This window comes from Helianthus annuus, chromosome 7 (genome assembly GCF_002127325.2).
Source record: "Helianthus annuus cultivar XRQ/B chromosome 7, HanXRQr2.0-SUNRISE, whole genome shotgun sequence".
Taxonomy (NCBI): domain Eukaryota; kingdom Viridiplantae; phylum Streptophyta; class Magnoliopsida; order Asterales; family Asteraceae; genus Helianthus; species Helianthus annuus.
Genome location: NC_035439.2, coordinates 41,860,082 through 41,884,357, shown reverse-complemented (window position 1 = coordinate 41,884,357; position 24,276 = coordinate 41,860,082). Strand labels below are relative to the sequence as shown.

The following is a 24,276-nucleotide window of genomic DNA, read 5'->3' as shown; positions in this document are numbered from 1 at the left end:
GGCTTTTTGTAATGAATGAGGGATCGATCTAGAGTTTAATCCGGTGGCTTCGGGTTTAGATAAATCAATCGATCAGTGTCTCGCTGGTTCTATTGCTGTTATTTCAAGTTTTCCAACTTGTGTCATCCGGTTTCGGTCTTTGCTCTAAATGTTTTAGAGTATTATCGTGTGTCGTTTGGTCAGTTACGTCCTCAAGGTCTTGCTGGGACTTTACACTTTGAGGTTTTGTGATAGGGTATGGCCCATCGTTGATGTTTCTTCAGGTTGACCAAGAACGACAATTGGGTCACGTTTGAGACATCCCAAGTTGTTGTTTGTTTGACTTCCTCAATGGTTACTACCTTTGGTTCTTGGAAGGACCGATTTTTCTGGATTTTTGAGTCCATTGTTCCCTTCGAGCTTCTTGTGAGGCACTCTGATGATGTGTTAAATGATCTTGAGCCATTTGAGTCTGAACTGAATAATTGGTTGTTAAAAGTCGTTAGGAAGTGTCCTTCGAGGCTTCGTCCCTTTCCTGAACACTTTTTAGTGTTTGATGGGTGTGAGCACTTAGTGGGACAAGCCGGATCGTGGCCCTGTGCTCATGAGGGATGATCAGGGTATAATGTTTTGCCTTATTCTTTATCAAGAGTGATGATACCTCTGATGTTGTGTTTGAGGATGCTGAGGCTACCCCCTGGTGAAGATGTTGTTGCCAGAGGTGCTGAACACAGGTTCGAGGGTTCAGGTTATGTGAACGTTCCAAATGTCAAAGGCTTTACTAGGTTCGGTGCTTCCAAAGCTTCTATTCGTTGTTTAACCCGACGTATGTTAAAGGTAGCTAACCATCCATCGGCCTCTGAGCTAGTGCAACTGCGTGATGTTATAGAGGCTTCAAACGTTTGGACGTTGGGGTTGAGGAAAAAAGACGAGGATTTGCCCTTGGTGATTAGTAAGGAGAGTAAAGCAGCGGGTAAGAAGCTTGTAAGCTTGAAGGGTTTCGGGAAAGGTGGTGAAGGTTCCACCAATGTTAATCCCGAAGAGGTTTATGTGCCGGATTGAAAGGTCACAATTGGTGACAGCTTCAAGTATTCATCCGTTTGTGAGGATGTTCTTACCCATTTTGCTCCTCCTATTGTACGAGGTTCTTGCTCGTCTATGGATGACGACCTGATGATCTCGAAGATGATGATGGGTGCTTGCAACCTTCTTGCCTTGCTTCTAGAGGGTGTATCCCGATTTCGCAAAAGGATGTAAGAATATGAAGTCTTTTCGAAGAAGAGGGATGAGATGAAGCTTCAATGGTTGCTTTGAAAGAAGCTGAGGGCTACGCTGAGAAGGAGAAAGCATTGTTTTTTGAAGATTTGAGTAACTTTCTTCCCGCACAAGACTGATATGTTTGAGTTGGAAAAACGCTTGGAGGCTGACAAGGTTTAAGTCAGGATCGATAAGGCTGCCTTGGAGATTCAGAAAAAGGCCTTATTAGAGGACAAAGAAGGGTTAAAGGCTTCACCTTGCCCAGCCAACTAGTTATAATAAATGGCTCATTGAGCATGGATTCCAGCAAGTGGTTACCTCTCTTCTCCATTCATCGGAGTTCAAAAAGGTCTTGGGTGATGTGTACACCGAGCTTCTTACTCATGGGAGACACTAAGGTTTGTTTGCTGGTTACAAAGCTTTGTGAACCTGGGGAGCCTTAGGAAAAGTCTTCCCTTTTTCAACCCAAAGCCTTTAAGGTCTTCAAGGGAACAGTTTTAAGATTGATCCTATGATTTACCCTTATGTGGGTGAAGTCTCCAAGTGTTTTGGTAAACCTTTGCCTGTCTTGCAGGAGATAAAACCCCAGGGCCTTAATGAGGCTGTTTGTAACGAAGTGTTGAAGTCCCTCTCGAAGAAACGTCCTTGCTCCGGAGATAGCGAGTAAACGTGTTCTGAAGGTGGTGAGGGCTCAAAGGGTTCAAGCCTTGAAGCCTCCGAGACAACGGGTGTCGTAAGGAGGAAAAAGAGGAAGGCTAAAAACACCCAAGATGATGGGGTTTCGAATATAGATGATGCTGCAGAGTCTACCATCTCTGATGCTGCCAAATGAAGAAGAAACCTTAATTCATAGCTTTCTTAGCATGTCGAACAATGTTATGGGTTGTTTGTTTGAATATCTTTTTATTTTAAGGGAACCGTCTAGGTCCCCTGGTTGTTAAAGCCTGGAAGGCTTGTGGACAATGTTTTATGTTTGATGGCCAGTATGGCCCTTGCTATCTTTTACTTATCTTGCTATGTTTATTGTGTTGTTATGATTACTCCCTTGTGTTTTCAATGGTTTTGTATTTTTGTCTTTGTTTTGGGTGGTGCATCTTGTGTTACTCATACCTTAAAGGGTTCAGTGCTGCAGTCACTTATCCTTAGGATATTTTTAACAAGAAGATACAACCTCTATCCTATGTATGACATTCACTTAGAGTCTTTTTGGTTCGTAAGCCAATGTTAGGGCTTAAGGAACATTTGGTGTAGGCTGTTCAAACCCGTCTATGAGACATGATTTTTAAGATTTCTATGAGTCTCATGGAGTTGTATTGATTTAGGAACTCACCCCTTATATAGGTCCATTCAACCCTTGAACCTATTGAGCGATATGGCCTGGGAGCTCATCCCCTTACATGGCCCTTGCCATGGAGTTTCTTGCTAGGTTCTCAACTTGATTATAGGATAGAAAGACAAATTTTGATTCATCATTCATTCATTTCAAAGTAATTTGATTACTAGGAGAATAGAACAACTTTTGGGAACTATTTGTAACACGTTTTGGTTAAACATGGAACCTTTTAAGGTTTTTGCCGTTCCAATGGCAGGAAAGCTTTTTGCCTTACGGACCTGCCAACTTGTATGATCCCCCTTTGTGGGCTTTAAGGATAGTGTATGGCCCTTCCTACTTAGGGCCAAGCTTTCCTTGGCTTTCTTTCTTGTAGGCCTTATTATTTCGAAGCACAAGGTCCCCAGGCTTGAAGCGTTCATGCTTCACCCATGTATTGTAATACAATTCCATGTTTTGCTTGTACCTTGCTTTTTGTATGGCTACTTGATCACGAGCCTATTCGAGGAGTTCCAAATTCAACATCGTCTCTTTCTTATTTGGCTCGAGGTCGATGTTAATTATTTTTTGTGTTGTTACTCCGATTTCAGCTAGGATTACAGCCTCTGATCCAAACACTAGGCTACAAGGTGTTTTCTCGTGGCTCATTTTCTTGGTTGTTCGAATTTCCAATAGCACATTGGGAAGCTATTCGAGTCAGTTGTTTTCATATCTTCCAAATTGAGATTTAATCCCTTCAACAATGTTGTGGTTTGTCCTATCAACCTGGCAATTGGATTGTGAGTAAGCTACCGAGCTGAATACTTGAGTTATTCTGAACTCCTTACACCAGGAGCTAGAAGGCTTTTCGGCAAACTACTTCCCGTTATACGTGACTAGTACCCCTGGGATCCCAAAACGATAGATTATGTTTTCCTAAACGAAATCAATGACATGTTTCCCTGAGATTTTTGCCAATGGTTTTACTTCTGGCCACTTGGTGAAGTAATCCACGGCTACCAATAAGAGTTTGTCTCCTCCTTTGGCTGGGGGAATGCACCGAAAATGTTTATTCCCTTCTTGTGAAATGGCCAAGCCGAGGAGATGGGAATGGGGTCATGTTTGTGCCTTTTGGGTATCAGAGCATGTAACCGATAAGCTTCACATTTTCACAGTTGTTCGAAGGTATCTCGATGCATGGAAGGCCAAAAGTATATGCGGTTCATCAGCTTTGACACTACTGATCTTGGGCCACAATGAGCTCCACATATCCCTTCATGAACCTCTTTGATCAGATATTGGCTTTGTTCTGGGCCAACGCATCGTAGTAGTGGTGCAAGGTATCCTTTTTTGTAAAGGATATCTCCTTGTAACACATACTGCCTTGACTTTATACAAACCCTTTCAGCCTTAGTCTGGTCATTAGGTAATTCACCGTTTTTGGGGAACTTTTCAATGGGAGTCATCCAATTTGGCCCTTCTTTGGTGATCATATCTTGAACCTCGTGTTTTTGGATGGATGGGGTTTTTAATACCTCAACTAGTATCTTCTTGGTGAGATGGGCAAATGTAAGAGATGTAAGCTTGCTTAGTGCATCAGCTCTCTTGTTTTGAGATCTTGGAATTTATTTGATGGCACATGTTTGAAATGTGTTCATCAATTCCTTTGATTTCTCTTGTTACTAATACATATTGGGTTCTTTGCTATGTAGCTGTTATTGTCTTAGCTTGAGAGAGTCTGTGGGGACTTGAAGCTTTTGAACCCACATTTCTATGGCTAGATTTAGCCCAGTGATCAATGCTTCGTACTTGGCTTTATTATTGGTAGTCTGAAATACAAGCCGAGGAGCATATGTGAATTATAACCCTTCTGGGTTAATTAAAATTAGCCCAGCCCCTGACCCTTCGATACTGGAAGCCTCATCGGTAAAAAGCTTTCAGGTATCAGGGTTGGAGGGTTCAACTGTAGTTGTATTAACTTCTGTTATGGCTTCTTTAGGGACTTACAAGATGAAGTCAGCCAAGATTTGAGCTTTGACAGCTTTTTATCAGGACATAGGTGATTTTGTGTTCACCTAGTTTCACACCCATTTGGCTAATCGTCCGGAATTTTCTTGTGTTCACCTTCGAAGCCTTCTAGCCATTTGGACTAGGGCTAGAGCAAGTTTTTCCGAAGAAGAATATTTGATTTCTGCTAATTTTGAAATTTTGAAAAAGTAAACGGGTATCTGAACTTTGTTTCGTTCAATGATCAGAGTCGTACTTATGGTATTTTCAGCAATCAAAAGGTAGATAGAGGTCGTTCCTCCTATTTCCGGAGCCAAAATGGTTGGGAGTGAAACCAAGTGTCGCTTCATTTGGTTGAAGGCTTCCTTTTAAGGTAAAACGCTTAAAAGCTATAAGCTTTCCATCGAAAGTCTTTCTTGTTAGCACATCCCTTGAGGGTTGGCTTTTATGCTTTGTTTCCCCATGATGTGCCCTAGAAACGAGCACTTAACTGGATTAAGCTTCATGTTGATCTTTCTCGAGTTTTGGAAGGTTTCTTGTATGTCATTGAGCATTTAGTATTCCGTTTTGCTCTTGATCACCAAATCGTCAAGATAAGCTTTAATGTTCTTGTCGATTTGTCTGGCAAACGCTTTGTCAACCAGACGTTGATAAGTGGCACCTACATTTCTTAAACCAAAAGCATTTTTTGATAGCAAGATATACCTTTATCAGTGTGGAATGTGGTTTTTTCTTCATTTTTTTGTTAGGATCTGATGGTAACCCTTTTAGGAGTCAAGAAAACACTTGAACGGGAAGCCTGTAAGCGAGTTATCCTTGAGGTCTATCTGGGGCAGCGGGTAGCAATCCTTTCGGCATGCTTTGTTCAAGTCTTTAAAATCGATACTACATTCTCCAAGACTTGTCGGGTTTTTGAACCATTACGGGATTGGCCACCCATGATTGATACTTGACCTCTCGAAGGATTCCGGCTAGAACAAGTTTTTCCATCTTTGGGCACTCTGCAAGGCTTCTTTCAGGGGCTTAACTCCGTTTTTTTATATAATGGGCTTAACATCAGGTGGGATTCATAACTCATGTTTAACAATGCTACGAGGGATGTCGGTCATATCTTCTGGGCACCAAGCAAAGACATAGTGCAAGAGCGGCTTTTCAAGGCATGAGAGGGTTTCATTGGAAAGGTTAGTGTTTACCCTTATCCCCTGTTGAGGATATTTTATGTCCAACCCTTGTTCATCGTATTCGTCCTTTCTTGAGCTTTCCCCTTCAACCAGAAAAGCTTCTTGGGTAGGTTGAAGGGTTGTTATCCCTTTTTCGGTGGGAAACTTCATAGTGCCTAGACCAACTGAAACTGCCGTTCCGAACACACTTTGCCTTGGCCTTCCTATGATGATATCATAGTTGGAAGGGATATTGATCACCGCAAAAGTGAGTTGTTCGGTTCATCCCTTTGTTCTCTCGTTGAACAAACATAATGGGTTATTTGGCCTAAAGGCTTGATAGGTATGTCTGCGATACCTTCGATTGAGGATTCAGACTGTTGAAGCTTTGAACGTTCATCGTCGCTGAGAGGGTTAAAGCATTTCTAAAACATGATTTTGGTGGTTGCACCGGTGTCAATGTAAGCCTTTTGTGTCTTAATGGTTCCTATGTTGGATTCCATCACCAGAGGGTTTGGAAGCAACTCTCCTTTTGGTGGTGGGAAGCAAACATATTGATGTTCCCATGCCTTGGAATAATGGCCTTTGTGGGAAGCTTTGTTTTCAAGGTCGACCATGTTCACTTCCTACTTTGCTTTTTCTTCAACCATCTTGTCTTTGACCCCTTTAACCAAGTGAGCCAGTTTGGACTTGACGGCTGCTTTGATCCTCATTTTGGGTTGGAATCAATCATTGATATGGTGACCTTTCTATTCGTGAAACTCACAATACTGGCTTGATTTTTTCAATCTTCTGTTTTTTGGCAGAGCTTGAGGAGGGTGGAAGCTGTGTTTTACCTCTTCGGTTGCCAAGATCTCTTGCAGAATCTTGGTTAAGGCTGTAAAGTTTATGGTTTTTTCTCGGCTTGGAGGGTTCCGGCCTTCAGGCCTTCTGGAATCCGATCCTTTGAACCGTTTGTCAAAAGAGCCATACTGGAAGCTCCGGTTAATAGTTTTATTATTATTATTATTATTATTATTATTATTATTATTATTATTATTATTATTATTATTATTATTATTTTGTTCTTTAATCTCTACAGCTTATTCTCCTCAAATGTGGGCCTCAGCCCTTTTGAGTTCTTCTTCAAGGGTTTTGGGCAGGCATTTATTGAAGTCTCTTGTGAGATATTTGGAATTTAGCATTCATTAACCCTGCAACCCTAATTTTTTCATCGGCGTAAGTTAAATCTTCCTTCTTGTACCTTTCGATGAAGTCTCTGAGACTTTCATCATCACGTTGTTTGATCCGGAAGATTATCGTGGCATCCTTGACATACTTCCGTTGTTATGGGAAACCTTTGCTAAGATTGTTAAAGGTCTGAATGCTTCGTTCAGGAAGGTCATTGAACAATATGCGTGAAGACCCTTCAAGGGTTTGCATGAACATGAGACAACATTCGGGGTTGGGCAATTTTTCAATTCTTGCAGTCCCGGCGAAGATTTGGAGGTAGTCTTTAGTACCGTGATGGCATCTTTATCTGGGTTTGAAACAAGTTTGTTGGGCTTGTAGGGTTTTGAGAGGTCTTCTACTACCCTTGAAGCTGGGTTACCGCTTGAGGTACCCTGGTGAGTGGTTGGCACTTGGTTGATGAAATTAAGGTTAAAGCCTTGAAGGCTTTCTATGTCATCATCCACTTTTCACGTGCTGCAAAGGAAATTTTTTCCATCATCTGTGTCATCAGCTAGGGCATAAGGTTAAAGCCTTAAAGGCTTTCTGATGGTACTCATAAAAGATGTCATCATCTGTGTCATAAGGTTAAAGCCTTAAAGGCTTACTGTATAAGGCATTCCCATGGATGTGTTCATGACCATACCACGAGCCGAAGGCAGGGTGGCCATGGCTTGTTTTCACGAAGTAGCAATGGGAGGGGGAACACTTGAAGTTGGTGACTTACCATAATTGATCAAGAGTGGTTTTATGCCCCATAGGTGCACCGGTTGTAACGAGTCAGGAGGTAGTAGTTGGACTTGGCCTCCCAAAAGCTCAAAGGCTTGAGTGGTTGGCCTGTCCCACTAGCACCAGCTTTAAGGTAAGATGTAGCTAAACGTGAGCTGCTAAAAGGAAAAGATGGAGGGCCAGGTGATAATGAGGGCTCAGGCTCCTCATAATTTAGTCTTATTCTCACCCATTTTTTTCCCTTTCTAAGCTCACATGCTAGTTGAGAAGAAATCTCAGTTCTAAGAAATTTCTAGCTACTCCCTCGGGTGTTAGATCTATGTGTTTCGATGTATGCATTGCATCGATTTGAGTAGGTGCAACCCCTGATCGAGACAGGGTTGGCGCTTGAAAAGAAGTGAACTCCGGGAACATATCCCGGTGGAGTACTTCCGGGAGTAGAAAGATGTGTAGTAGGACCGGTGAGATCCGACCCGAATTTGGTGTTAAATCGGTGTTGTTAGGCACTTGATTTACCTGACCGAGAGACTCGCTTTCAGACATGATGTAAAGAGAAAATGGAGCTACACAACTGGTCTTTAAGATAAAGTAAGCGGCGTAGCCCCACGGTGGGTGCCAACTTGTTGATGCAACAAATACAAGACCAAGGCCTGTAGCGATATCTCCGGGGTAAAAGGATTCAAGGGTTTCGATTAGCCTAACGCAGGTGGTGGGGTCCTCCCACGTTTGTAGCACGTGGGGTTAGATCACTTGTTTATTGATCGATTTTGATTCCAGCTTGAAGGGAATTCAAGCCGGAATGAAGTTGTTAGCGAAGCAATGCTGTTTGAAGTGAAGAAGAGAAGCAAGTATGAAACTTGTTCTCAAGAGAGGAGATAAGATCATAGAGTATGTGTTAGCTCAACTGATCTGGTGTCCCTGATATGGTTGTTGGAGCTGGTACTTATAGATAAGATGTATTCTATAAGAGGAAGCTCGTGACCATGGATCCAAGGCTACAGTGGAGGAATTACCCGTTTAGGGGTTGGAGGCTTTAGACCTGCGGATAAAAGGTTGTTCTCTGTGCACATGTTTTGTCTGTGCAGAAATGGTTCACACGTTAAGTGTTGATGTGACTGGACACTGTGCTTGTCCTGTTTACTGTTCACCTGAGTTCGCGTGTATTGAATCTCTCAACCTTTTAACCTTTTAAGCTGTTATGTATATTAGTCATTTTATTGAGATTTGGGCTACCCCGTCATCATGTACCAAAGCTCCCACTCATTTTATTAAAAGCTGCCACTATACAAATTATTTTAGTTAAGGCTTTTCTCAAAACAGAAATATACTGTGCAGTTTCGATATGTGGCATAACCAATTAAACATTACTGACAAGTATGATATTGCCTTGTTCAACTGCAGATTACAAGATGATCATTACTTTGTTAATAATGTTCTTTGTTATATTCATACCACTCCTCTGATACGAACCGAATCGTTATTCAAGTGGTCCAAAGAAAATAGCAAGAAACCACAAAGAGTTATAAAGATTTAGAGAGAGATCCAATTGATATTTTTCATTCATAAACTCTCCAATAAAGACCATACGGCTATAAATAACCTTACAAACAAATGAAATGAAATAAACTAACTTCCACTAACTTGAACCTAAAATAGGAGGAAATGTGAATATGGTAACTACCCACTATCCTCTTCTTTGACCCACGTAAATACTAAATACAGTAAACAAACACTTGAAAATAAATAATATAACATAGTATGGTTCTCGCAATGTATTCCCCGACATTCGTTTCATATGTGGTTAGTGATCAGAAACAAGCTCAAGACTCAGGATCGCCTAACCGAGTGGGAAGCAGGAAGTGATACGAATTTGAGGCTTATGTGTTGTCCCCTATGCAGATATGATCAAGATTCTCGTGACCATTTGTTCTTTAAATGTGCTTTCGCTTCTCAAGTTTGGAACAATGTTAAAAAGTTGGTGAAATTGGATACTGTAGATGACTCTTGGCAGTCCATTGTTGCATGGATGGAGCAAAATGATGGCTCTAAGAAGATTGACATTATTATTTGTAAGCTCGTGATTGCGGCCTCTTCGTACTTTATATGGAAAGAAAGAAATAACCGGCTGTTTTCTAATAACCACAACACGGCTGCTACGGTAACGGAGTGGATTAAGAGTACGGTTCGGTTGAAGCTCATGGGTTTCAAGTTTTGCAAGGACGCTAGCAGTCGAAGGAGTTTGAAGGCTTGGAAGATCTATACCAGCGATGAGGAGGAAGACCCAGGCTAGATGTGATTTCGAGTGATTAGGTGTTCGATGCTTTTATGCTTGGTTGTTTCTTTGTGGTTTTTGGTGTCTTGTTTGTATGTTGCAAACTGGTTGTGTGTTTTTTGCTTTCTTCTAGGCTTGGGATGTCAAGTCTAGTTGGTGTGTCACTTCAGGCACACCCTTGTACCTATTTGGTTGATTTATAAAATTCTACGGGGTAACCCTTTACCAAAAAAAACATGTAGAAAAATAGCATGCTACGCGCATCCTTCTTTCAAGTCAAAGCTAGGCAGATATCATCCTCCAATCTTTAAAATCATGGCAATAGTTTCAAAGTCTGAAAAATATCATCCAAATTTTCTTGTTTTGTTTGCTACTTGAGTATAACAAACAAAAAGAAGATGAAACAAGACTGCAAATAAACACATGTTGTTCTTTTTTATAACTTGTCCCAAAAGAAGATGCAACAGATGGAACGTTTATCATTTGGCCAAGTTCAATTGAAAATTACCTATTTGATCATTTAAATCATTAAAGGCTAACTGGTTTTCTTCCATAATGCATGTATAATGTAGATGGTGAATGACATTAACGTATTTGATTCGAGTAAGAAAACGATATTAAATTACTTGCACCGTAAAAAAAAGCAACATTTATGCTAAAAGATGGCCGGGTATTCGATATAAATGAGATAATTCTGCACTCTTACGTCACATTAGTCGAAGTAGCTTTTATTAGTTTTTGCTTGTTTGGCCCTAAAACTTGGAAACAAGGCACACATAAAACTACAAGTCTAAATTAGGCAACCCTCATCACTTTTGCAACCATACACAAGAATCACAGCACAACCGTTGCAAGCACCATCGCTGGCTGCTCATTGCCACTTGCTGTTGTGGTGGATTCACAGTGAGTACGCAAACACCATGAAACAATTTAGCTGTGAGTACGCGTGACTGACGAAGCCTACTAGGAAAGACTTGCATGAAGAGAGTGCGGATAAAAGCATCACCAATAAAGGTGTTTTTAGGTAGTGTTTTTTGGTGCCAATGCGGCCCGGCCCCTGTCCAATCAATGAGAGCATTTCTCTCTCTTAACCCACTCACATGCACAAAAAACACTCTCTTCCCCCTCTCTCATCTCACTCACATACTCTTTCTCCATCCATTCTTCCTCACATACATCACTACACTCTCTTAGTCTCTCTCCTCCACCTCACACCCTCTTCTCCACATCATACTCTCTTTAAAAACATCACAAAAACCTCTCTGTTGTGGATGCTTTAAACATTTTCAAATTGTCCCTTAGTTTTAGTTAGTGTATGTATATACATACTTCTATGTTGTGTTGTAATGTAATGTATTGAATTATCATCATTTATTATCTTCTTGATTTAATCTTAAAAATCATGCATAACAAGCCCAGCTGGGGAGAAACTTCTGTCACAATGATTTTTAACATGAAGAAAACAAAAACACTTGATTAATCAATGTTTTTGGCTAGTGATGGTGAAGGCCCAGAGAAATCCTGACTTATCAGTGACTCTGTTGATCGAGAACGGTAGACACCTAAAGCTGCTGCCTGTTGTTTTTCCCGATACGTTGCCCAAGTCACCAGATATAACCCTGCTATGATCAACAATCCTCCTAAAACGCTGCTCACAAATAAATGCATCATGGGTCAACAAAACAAACAATCCAATAATGAGACTGATCCAAACAGGTCAATAGTCAGCCAAAGTGTATCTCTAAAGCACAAAATTCAGATCTTCTCTTCTACTGTAACATCCTAAATTTCATATTTTGATGTCGGAAAATAAGAATATGCCCTTATCATGATGTATTGGAGACAAAAAGTGCACTTTGTAAGTGTGGATACTAATGTGGTTCTCATCCTAAATCATTTGTCCTGATCGGGGCAAGTCACTTGTTTTTATGCTTTCCTAAAGGTTGGGGCGTAGGCATGCGGGTACATTTCCCAAGAATGATGGTTTGTGTATCACAATAACCAAGTATGATGGAGGAAATTGTTAACCAAGTGTATATGTTTGTGTAGTGATTATATGGAGTATAGACTAGTAGTAAAAGTAGAGGCTGAAGAACAGACCTTCCTAAATAAATCGGGCTTCCAAGGAAGATTCTGGACAAAAAAGCAGTTGCAGCAGGTTGAAGTGGATTGTAAAGAGCAACCAAAGCAGGTCCCAGGATCTTGTTGGACCATGTTATAAGTCCATAGCACAATGCCGATGTCACAATTCCCTGAAACAAACCAAAAATCACCACATGAATCGTATATAATCTATCCATGGGTCAATGCAGTCAATTAAGGAAAAATAGCTAAAAAGGAAGCATGACAAATGGGTTGAATGAGTCGAAGAAAGTCAGCCAAAGTGTACTTCCAATGCCAGCTTTACCAATAAAATAGGGGGTTTAATAATCCAAACTTTGACTAATTGGCCGCCGGCAATAATCCCAACTTAAAAAATTCCCCCTGCCAGTCCCAACTTTCAAGCTATTTTCCTCCACCAAGCCTTTACCAACTAGGGTCTAACCCAGTTAGTATTTTGCTAATGTGGCACCAAACCTGATTGTCTGCTGATGTGGAAGCTTATGTGGCACCATCACCATCACCACTATCCACAACCACCATCTGCCACCACCACCGCACACCACCATTCACCATATCCACCGAACACCCCACCCTTCCAACCTCCAACCACTACCATTAAACTATCATCCACAACTCCCACCGCCTCATCAGAAAAACGTGAGACCCAGAGATGGTGGAAATTTTGAAGTTTTGACCGGCGGTGAAGGTCACTGGAGGTTGGAGATGACTAATGGTGATCTCCTTTGGGGGTTTCAGGGGTAAAGAAGGTCGCCAGAATAAGTTGCAGGTCACCGGAGCAGCTGAGAAGATTGCAGGAGGTCGGAGATGACTGGTGGTGGGCTCATTTGGTGGTTTCAGGGGTAAAAAGGGTCGCCAGAATAAGTTGCAGGTCACAGGAGTTGCGTAGATGGTGGAAATTTTGAACTTTTGAGCAGCGGAGAAGATTACAGGAGGTTAGAGATGACTGGCGGTGGTCTCGTTTGGTGGTTTCAAGGGTATAAATGGTCGCCGGAATACGTTGCAGGTCACCGGAGTTGCGTAGATGGTGGAAATTTTGAACTTTTGACAGTTGGTAAAGGCTTGGTGGAGGAAAATAGCTTGAAAGTGGGGAATTTTTTAAGTTGGGATTATTGCCGGCCAATTGGTCAAAGTTTGGATTATTAAAATCCAATAACCCTAAAATAGGATTATTATAACTTTTGTGATCCACAAAATGTATATATAGGGATTATTAATCTTTCTAATGAAAAACATGTCTAACTGACATAAGGTTTTTTTAACGCTTAGAAAGGACATAGTTCATGTCTTGATACCAAAATTCCAAATTATAATATCACAGTGAGTGAGTTATTGCATATTCATTCCTATTTCCTAAGAGATTGATTAATTTAGCTGGTTTAAAAGGCAAGAAATGTATAAATCTAAAAAGTTTCATCCAAAGGAGAAGAATCTTACAGCATAAACCACTGCCCAAATCTCAGACCATGTCAAAGTCCAGTTAACTGATTCATTGCTCATGGCGACAGCTGTTACAACCATAAAAACAGTACCAAAAAAGTAGGAATATGCTGTAACGGATAGGTTTGCAGGATACTTGGCCAGCAGTGGAGCCTGAATAGAATAGAATTAAAAACAAAATAAAACTACAAAGCATTTATAAGTATATAATTCAGTTATACCTAAAAAAGTTAATCGACAAAGCTGTATCAGACTGATCACATTTAGGTTGCTTTATAGGTATTAATTAATAATATATATATATATATATAGGAATGAATACCTGAATAGCTAAAAAGGCAGCCATGCAAATACAGTTTCCTATTAAGCAAAGGACACCAAGATGCCAGGTGTCAATCCCAAAGGATGCAAGACTGGAAAACATCAATCCAGGAAGTTCGGGTGCCATCGTTTCTTGGTGTGGTGTTTGTACATGATGTGCATACCCCAGTACGGAAGGTCCACGGAAAAGAACCATTAAAATGGCACCAGAAACACAAACAACTGTACCACCAACCTTTGCCTGACCTTCAATCTTTAGCACATTTAATGTTTCTACACTGCATGTACATCAAATTATGTCAACTTAACATATATATGTTTGTGAAATCATATATCATACGTAGATATGATAATTTCGTATGTGGTATGATTCATTTGAAAAGATCATAAATGCATGTAGCTATACAATTATACACATGTAAATACAAGTGCCTTAGATCTTTTATGAAAATGGGTGGGTCAGGTTTAGGGGCTGTTTGGCAAACTTCTGAATGGTTAAGTGTTGAACCAATAAGAGGTCTGAACTATTAAGTGCTGAATCAGTAAGAGGTCTTAACCATTAAGAGCCAGTATAATGCTTAAACGTTTAGAGGCAAATGTCTAACCAATTCAGATTAGAGGTCTTAAGTCTTAACCATTCAGACTTAGTATAATGCTTAACCATTCAGAGGCAAATGTCTTAAACATTCAGACATCTGCTCGCAAAAAAAAACAGTCTGAACCATTAAGTGCGGAACCAGTAAGAGGTCTGAACCATTAAGAGCCTCATTAAGAGGTAAACAAACAGCCCCTTAGTTTTAAACCTGTTTCACTTTCTCCACTATTCGTCAATAGGGCGAGCTCCATGGTTTTAAAAAAACGTTTGAGGCGTGCGCCTCAAGGCGCCCCTCGAGGCGAAACGGCCAAAAAACGAGTCTGAGGCGTTCCTCATGGTGTTTTTAATGTATATGCGCCTCAGAGGGGCTGAGGCGCTAAGAAAGCTGCGGCTCAGGTGCGCCTCAGGGGATTTTGATAGTTGTTTCTGCTGTTTTTGACTTTTTGTGTCAATTTCAAGCATTTCATGTCTTTTTTAAGTGTGTTTTTGATGATTTTGATGAATCTGGTGATGAAATTAGTTAGTATTATTATTTCTATAATATATATAATTTTTATATTTATTTATTAATACCGCCTCGGCCTTACGCCTCGTTTCGCCCCGAGCTTACGCCTCGTGAGGCGAAGGGAAAACGCCTCGAAACTCGTTTCCGTTCTTTTAAACCTTGGCCAGCTCAACTAAGATTGAATTGGTTAACACTGGTTTGGAATACATATGCACATATCAAATCTACAGAATAGTTGACATTAATGAAATGCCTAAGTAGAAAAAAATCAGTTCGCTTACCCCATCATTGCAGCAAGTATAAACGTGAAGACAGGAATCGCAGGTTGTAAGGCTGCAGCATATGTTGGATTTGTGTAGCCAAGACCAAGAAGAAACAAAAGCTGGTTCCCAAATATCCTATTTAAGGTCAAAGGACAATCGCAAAATCATAAGTAAAACAAGAGAAATAGGTGCAACCAAGAACAGATTAATAGAGGATTAACCCAAAAATCTATTAGAATGACAACTTTGGAGAAGATAGACTTACCCAGTCAATCCAAGAAGAAAGAAAGTGAAGAGAAAGTGTCTAGTCATAGCTGGTCTGGTTCTCCTACAAACAATAAACCAACTTCTGTTTAATCACGTGTCCCAGATGATACAAGTGGTGGCTACAGACAGGCCAATGATATATGATAAAAAGGTTATACATGAATGTGAACTGGGCATTGGCTTATAAACACTATACATGTATGATGATAAACAACATATTTCAAATATCTTTCTCCAAACATTAACACTAGATCTCCCTAATATAAGAATCAAACAAATTTGGGAGTAAGAAGGATATACCCTATCCATTAACAGCTAGATCACACACTCTGAAACAATAAATCAAAGTTCCAATGCTCAGTTGGAGTGTTAGATAGGACCTGAATGATTTAAGAAACACCAACATAATACAGGCACAAGTCTCTTCCAGTTATGCTCAACTAAACTCTATCTACTAGTATACTTTCTCATAACATTTGCAAATACACTTTTCATGAAAATAGACAAGGGCTAGTAAGTTTAGGGAAATCATGACTATTAGAATTGTTGAAAGAAGATGAACTAACTTTTCACGGAAGTAGGCAATGGGAGCGAGAATGGTTAGGGCAAGGATATCACGGTAGAGACAGAAAACAATCTCGTTGACTCCGCCGTTAAGAGCAACGGTAGTGATGACATGATATCCTCCATTGAAGAGCTGCACAAACGTCATTGATGTGTGTGCCTTCCATGGCTGTTCGCCACCGCCACCGAGTGAGAACATCGTTATCTAACGCATATATGAACAACAGAGAAATATGTAGGTAGATGTAGAGGTTTCGTGTGAAGTAGATCTGACCTAAAACCGCCAATAAACTATTCGGTTGACTGTGGGAAGTGGGATGATGGAAGAGATGAGGAAGAGGAGGAGGAGAAGGAGTAGGAGGTCATTTTTAAATTAGAGTGGAAGGATGGATGGATGGATGGATGTAGTCTCTGAATTTTGGAGTTTTCTATGATTGTTGGCCACCTGTTTCTATCGAATTAACTCTTTCTTAACCTCCTCAAATCTTACACGGATGCTCCTTTTGGCAAAACCAACCCACCCGCCCTACCCCTATGGATGGTAATTTCTGGCATGGGTTCAAAGCTGAGAGGCTCTTACCCGTAGGGATGACAAAAATACTCAAGTCTGGTGGGTATGTGTGAAACCTGACGGGTATACCCGATACCGGACGGATATTGGGTCAGGTATAAGATTAGTTTTAAAAAATTACGTGTATATCCAACCCGTTTACCCGAACTATATACCCGATTTTTTTTTAATTTATATTTTCATTTTCTATTAACAGTTGTCTATTGTTGATTTATTTTAGTATGTTCATAATGTGAATAAATAAATTTTCTTTTAGTATATGCGTTTAATAATAGTATTTATATTTTGGTTGTTGTAAAGTATATTATGTAAGTGTATAAGTATTATAAAGTTATTATTAATTTATGATAAAAGTTATATGTATAGAGGCCAATTAACGTACAAAATGGCTTAACGTACATTGCGTACACGATTGTTTACCAACGTACGATTTTATGTTTTAACCATATGCGATTTGTATATACCCCATGCGATTTCATCCCCATATACACAACATGCGATTTCCAGATTTTATGAGTGCGCTTTTTTATAACGTGCGATTTCGACTCACGTACGTAATGTACGTTAAGGTCAATTGTCTGATATCTATTTTTCTATATAAATGTACATTTATAATTTATAATAGTTGTATAAATGGAATTATATGTTAATTATAATAGTAAAAAATGTATTTATAAATCCCAACGTATATTTTTTAACAAACTAATGGGTATACCCGATACCCGACGGGTAATTACCTGACAAATACCCAACGGGTATTGGGTCAGGTATGGGATACGATTTTATACCCAGGTATAGGTATTGGATTACTAATACCTAACCCGAACCCGACCCATTGTCATCCTTACTTACCCGCAAATGTCCTGGCCTCCATTCTTGTCATCGATGAAAATGGGAGGAAACAACACAAATAATTTGACTCAAATAACATTCTTATAACTTTTTCTTAACAACAAGCAAAATTTCATTCAAAAAAAAATAGCCTAGCAAGGCCTAGACTCACCACTAAACATTTTTTTAACGGCAAATGTTGCTTACTCTACTTTACACCATTTACTCTAAAATACCTTGTTACTCAGATTTGAACCTGGGAACTCCTCATAAGTGGCATATGTCTTTACCAAGTAAGCTAGCCCACATTAGTACTCACCATCAAACATACAACAGAAACAATGCAAAGAAATCAAAACACATCAAATACTCTCCGCGGATCAATATTTTTCCAACTTAGTTCATATTTGAATTGAGGAAATACCCGAACCAAATTTCGAATTTAGTTTTCAAATCTATGAATTTCGAACAACCCTACCTAATTATGCATATTTGAATTCTTTACATATGTCCAACACTAAACTTAAAACTAGGGGTGCAAACGAGCCGAGCCGAGCCCGAGCTCGATCAAGCTCAAGCTCGAGCTCGTTTAACATATGAAAGCTTGAGCTAGAGCTCGAGCTCGGCTCGATTCGAGCTTTATTTCTAAAGCTCGAGCTCGATTCGAAGGTAATTTTTCAAGCTCGAGCTCGGCTCGGGCTCGACTCGTTTAGTATTTGTTAATTAGTTTATATTAATTATAATTATTATTATACATATAATTAAGTTATTTTTTTATATTTATATAAATGGTACTTATTATTATATAAATATATGTTTAATATATTAATAAAAATAGAGTAAACGTCCGTTTTGCTCCCTATGGTTTGGTCACTTTAACGGTTTTGCCCCAAACCTTTAAAAATAGCCAGTTTCTCCCTGATCTATGAAGCATTTCTCCATTTCACTCCCCGCCTCTAACTCCATCCAAATTATTTGTTAACTGAAAGGGTATTTTGATAACTTCAAATATAAAACTAAGGGTATTTTAGTAAACTATAAATAAAAGATTATATTATTATATATAATAATAAAATATAAAAACAATTACACTTTAACCCGCAAAGCATAGCATGAAGCTGAATGTGAACCAGATAAATGATGGTAACGAGTTGAAAATTAAACAGCAAACTGAAATGAAGTTAGAAAGCTTAACCAGAAAACGTGTTGAACTCTGTGACTACATCCAACACACCTTTGCCAACAATCACCATCCCTGAGTTTCTCCATCTTCTAATCGGACACCACCACCATCCTACCGCCGCCACCTGCCATCATCACCAGTCCACCACCATCCTCCATCACTGAACGTCCCAACCCATCTATCCTCCCTCTCTCTCTCTCTCTCTCTCTCTCTCTCTCCCTCCCTTCACCACCACCACCATCACCACCCATCAACCACCTCCTCTGTCCCCATCACCACCCCACCACTAAACTTAATGTTAAACCCCTATCATCTACCAAAACTAACTCTAGAATCAAACCCCAACTTTTATAATCAAAATCCCCAAATACATTAAATACATGTACAATGTAATTCATCGTTTAGAAATTCCAAGAACTTGCAGCAAAGATCTCTTTAGTCGACCTTGGTGAGTTTTCGGCGGTGGTCTTGGCTGGTGTTCGATTAGATGACAGCGGCATTAGGGTTCCGGTTTTTAGGGTTCCGCCGTTGGGCTTTTGATTTCAGATTGTGGGTTGCAGAGGACGACGACCATGGTGGTTGGCTGGCGACAGTGTCGAATTTAGTCATGAGAAGGTGGTGGTGAGGTGGTGGCGATTGGTGGTGATGGCGGTGGTTGTTGGGGATGAAGAGAGAGAAGATATGTGGTTGTTCTGATTTCAAGGTGGTGGTTGATGGTGGTGGGCGGTCGCCAGCGGTGATGATGGGGCTGATGGTGGCTGGGTAGGGTTGAGACTTAAGAGAGAAGAGAGTGCAGAGAGGGTAGAAGAGAATGAAGAGATGATGGGTTTGTAATATTTTATTATTATATATAATAATATAATCTTTTATTTGTAGTTTACTAAAATACCCTTAATTTTATATTTGAAGTTACCAAAATACCCTTTCAGTTAACAAATAATTTGGATGGAGTTAGAGGCAGGGAGTGAAATGGAGAAAGGCTTCATAGATCAAGGAGTAAACTGGCTATTTTTAAAGGTTTGGGGCAAAACCGTTAAAGTGACCAAACCACAGGGAGCAAAACGGAAGTTTACTCTAAAAAATATATAAACAGAAAGCTCGTTTAGGCTCGCGAGCCGGCTCGAGCTCGATAAGAGAAGCCCGGGCTCGGGCTCGTTTACTAAACGAGCTTGTTTTTTAGGCTCGGGCTCGAGCTCGAGCTCGTTTAAGCTCGGCTCGTTCGAGCTTTTTTTCGAGCCGAGCTCGAGTAGCTCGGCTCGTTTGCACCAAATAAATTTTCTTTTAGAGTATGCAATTGATAATAGTATTTATATTTTGTGTTTTGTGAAGTATATATATGTAAGTGTATAAGTATTATAAAATTTATTATTAATTTATGATAAAAGTTATATGTATGGAGGCCAGTTAACGTATAAAATGGCTTAACGTACATTGCGTACACGATTGTTACCAACGTGCGATTTTATGTTTCAACCATGCGATTTGTTATTTAAACACCCCCATGCGATTTGTATATACCCCATGCGATTTCATCCCCATATACACAACATGCGATTTCCAGATTTTATGAACGCGCTTTTTTATAACCTACAATTTCAACTCGCGTACGTTAAGGTCAATTGTCTGATATCTATATTTCTATATAAATGTACATTTTTTATTTTTAATAGTTATTGTATAAATGAAATTATATATTAATTATAATAGTAAAAATGTATTTAGAAATCCCAATGTATATCTTTAACAAACTAATGGGTATACCCGATACCCAATGGGTAATTACCTGACAAATACCCAACGAGTATTGAGTCGGGTATAGGATACGATTTTAAACCCGGATATGAGTATGGGATTACCAATACCTAACCCAAACCCGACCCATTACCATCCCTACTTACCCGCAAGTGTCCTGGCCTCCATTCTTGTCATGGATGAAAATGGGAGGAAAGAACACAAATAATTTGACTCAAATAACATTCTTATAACTTTTTCTTAACAACAAGCAAAATTTCATTAAAAGAAATAGCCTAGCAAGGCCTAGACTCACCCCCAAACATTTTTTTTTAACGGCAAATGTTGCTTACTCTACTTTACACCATTTACTCTAAAATATCTCGTGACTTAGATTTGAATCTGAGAACTCCTCATAAGTGGCATATATCTTTATCAAGTAAGCTAGCTCACATTGGTACTCACCATCAAACATACAACAGAAACAATGCAAAGAAATCAAAAAACATCAAATACTCTCCGCGGGTCAATATTTTTCCAACTTAGTTCATATTCGAATTGAGGAAATACAAGAACCAAATTTCGAATTTAGTTTTCAAATCTTTGAATTTCGAACAACCCTACCTAATTATGCATATTTGAATTCTTTACATATGTCCAACACTAAACTTAAAACCAAACCAAACAATTACCAAACCAAACAATTAATTAAAAATTAAGTACACTGCACATCTTTATATTTAAATTTACAGAACCTAACTTCTTTGTATATTTATGGTTTTGTTTGAATATTTGTTTTATATATTAGATTACTTAACGATAAAGTCTAAATTTTGAGGCTCAAATACAAATTTTGTTGAAACAAAATGAAACGCAGTTAACGTAAAACCAAAAATGAAGTACGATGTCAACCAATTGATCAAACACAACCGAATCATTTTGTATACATACCTAATAACTTTTTTTTTTTTGAAAGGTGAACTTCTCAACAGATGGATGATTCACGCCAGACAACCCGGCCCCGCCCCATTATTCACGCCAGACGACCCGGCCCCACCCCATTCTGTCCCGAGGACTATGTTGTCTTAACCGGGCTCACCCCTCAGTAGAATGGAACATTTGGCTTTCCCCGAGAAAATTTCAGGCCCCCTGCCACTTCACAGAAGTTGCACCCTCCACACGAGCCGCCGCCTGTCGAGACTGACCGACTCGCTGGAGTAAATGCACCCTAGTAGAAAACTCGGGTTCCCTCAGGCTCGAACCGGAGTCCAAACCATCATTGGGTTGGGGAAACCCCAATGCTTCACCTTTGATGGAGGTGGGGATCGAACCAGCGCCACTCACATTGCACAAATTTCTTTCCATCACTCCACCAAAGGGTCATTGGCACATACCTAATAACTAAAAATAAAAGTAAATCTAACCAAAAGGCTAGAGGCCCAACAATCAAAATTTACATTTTTGAGAAAAAAAAATCGAAGCATAACGTGGAGTGAATTAAGTTTTAGGAACGTTAATCAAGTATGCATAGTAAAACATATTAGACCTAATAATTCTCGACCCAAGGTTTTTAAAAATGCATGGAATGTAGGGGGGCTATATCTGTAAATATTTACAATGAGATGCCTAACAATAATAATTATTTACAATTACAAATAGGTAAGGTAAGAAACTTTAAAGATAATTAATGAACTAACTTTTCACGAAGATAGGCGATGGGAGCAAGGATAGAGAGGGCAATAAAGTCACGATACAAGCAGAAAACGATCTCATCCACTCCGCCGTTTAGAGCTACTTTCGTTATCACGTGATATCCTCCACTCATCAATTGCACACATGCCATTGCCACGTGTGCTTTCCGTGCTTCACCACCGCCACCACCGCCGCCGTGTGATATTTCCATCGAATCCTCCGATCGCACACGCACAAGACGCGTCAATTTATAAATGGGTAGGTTGAGTTTTCATGTTAAGTTGAACCGATTTGAAAAAGACTCGTAGGTGGATTGAGTGTGTGAATGAAAGAACTCATCTTAGGATTGAAGTAATTAAGCTTGAATGAAAAGGATGCAACTACCATCTCATCTTCAATCTGATCCGTGTCGGTGTCACTTTGACTTTTAATACTAAATACTACATACAATCTATTTAATCATCTTTTTTTACTGTTTGAAAATTGGAGCCCTAGACTCCCGTTCACTTCGAATTTATAAGACTATCCACTCTCATAACTTAACCAAACCCAATTTTTTATTAAAAAAACTAATTTCTATCTCTTCCATCTACACAACCCAATCCAACCCAACCCAATTTAAATTTTCACTCACATTCACAATCCAACCCAACCCAACCTAAACTAATATATTATTAAATAAATATGATTTATTGAGGGAATTATTAGTTAAGAAAAAAATTAAAAAAAGAAAGATAAAAATAGCTCACCAATTAAATTTAGACATGTGGTATGATGTTGGGTTGCAACCTAGGTTGCATGACAACCACGTTGTGGACTTTTTCTAATAAAGAATTGTGTTTTCTTTTTTATTAAATCCAGATGGCAACCAACCCAAAGAAATGGTTGCCATAGTGGGTAGTCTAATAACTCAAACAAACGTCCACTCACGCACCTCCTAACTTGTATATAAACTAATCAAATATATTCAAGCATTTTCACATATGGACCAATTAACCATAATTAACCACGTTTATTAATTTCATAAGATTACAACGTAAGTGGAACGTGAAGGGAAACCCGAATTGTCACACCGAGGCCGAACCCGATCTCGTTCTTTGAATCCGCTTTTTTGACGTGTCTCTGTCGGGTGGGCGGGAAAGAGAATCATCAAAATCATCCAAATTAAGATCAAACCGCAGGAAAGAGAATCATCAAAATCATCCAAATTAAGATCAAACTCTTGATCACGAGCATCAGACTGAGCTTGGGATGAGAGTGTTCTTGCCCTTTTGAATGAGGTTGACTCGCTAGCAGGAGGGACTCTCGTCCATTTCGAAGCGTACCTACATACATCCCAACAATGCATATACTTGAACTCGTTCTTCTTGTTCTCTCTGTATGCAAGCAAGACATTCTTGATAAAGTCAACCTCGGTTTCACCGCTCCTTGGCGCGTTCTTCGCCTTATGGAAACAAATGTTGAACGCGGTAACGTATGTATTTATATCACCCCACTTGGACGAGAGGCTATCATTTTCACGATACACCTCCGCCCTTTGCATTTGCATATGAAATGATTTCTTTATGGAATCCCAAAAAACTTTTTTGTGTCATGAATTCCCTATTCCAGAAATATTTTAGACATAAAAAAACTATAATAAAACTTAAAACAATAATATTGTAAACGTTAAATATGTTATATAAAAAAATACCATGAATCGGATTTTACGATTCGTCGATCCAATATTTTGTCAAAGTAGTTTCTTATTGAACCGTCCACTTTAATTGTGTTTGTTGAACGGCCGCTATTGCTTTCTCTTCATCCGTTTTTTTCTTATGCCATCTTTTTTGGCCGCTTTGGATGACAAACCACCAACGTCTTGTGGTTGAGTTTCGGGCACGGAATCGGGTTGGGAAAGGTTAACTGGAATGGATGAATAGCCGTATGGAAAGTTCGTGTATACACGGCTTGCTAAATATGATGCGATTCCGACTAGATCGGGACTGAGTATACTAAGCCGTGTGACGGTTGTTGTGGATGGCCGCGTGTAAGGGGTACTTGGGTCGGGTTTGGTGGTAGACGGTTTTGTGGTGGGCTAGGGTTCGGGTTTTCTTGGTATCCAAAGGGGTTGTCTGGGTCGTAGCCGCGGATAAAAGGATGCATTGTAGAGGATTAAGTGGGTTGATTTTATAAAAAATATAGAGATATGATAGAAGTAGAGAAGCGGTAGAAAATGTAAAAAATAGATGGGTATTTATAATGTTTAAAAAGGAAAAAAAAATTTAAAT

At 39.5% G+C, this 24,276-nt stretch overlaps 1 protein-coding gene across 2 annotated transcripts; it reads right to left on the bottom strand.

The window, feature by feature from the left end:
- Window positions 1–11,276: 11,276 nt before the first annotated feature.
- Window positions 11,277–22,280, bottom strand: LOC110879499 (WAT1-related protein At3g45870). 2 transcript variants are annotated; one of them, XM_022127970.2, is made up of 7 exons: window positions 22,012–22,280; window positions 15,433–15,495; window positions 15,186–15,302; window positions 13,806–14,082; window positions 13,481–13,636; window positions 12,023–12,174; window positions 11,277–11,570 (listed from the first exon to the last, which is right to left on the bottom strand). In XM_022127970.2, the coding sequence occupies exons 1-7, from the start codon at window positions 22,215–22,217 to the stop codon at window positions 11,399–11,401; spliced, it is 1,143 nt and encodes a 380-aa protein (XP_021983662.1). In that variant the 5' UTR covers window positions 22,218–22,280; the 3' UTR covers window positions 11,277–11,398. The 2 variants fall into 2 exon arrangements, with proteins under 2 accessions (XP_021983662.1, XP_021983667.1); XM_022127975.2 differs by lacking the exon at window positions 22,012–22,280 and adding an exon at window positions 16,001–16,521.
- Window positions 22,281–24,276: the final 1,996 nt, after the last annotated feature.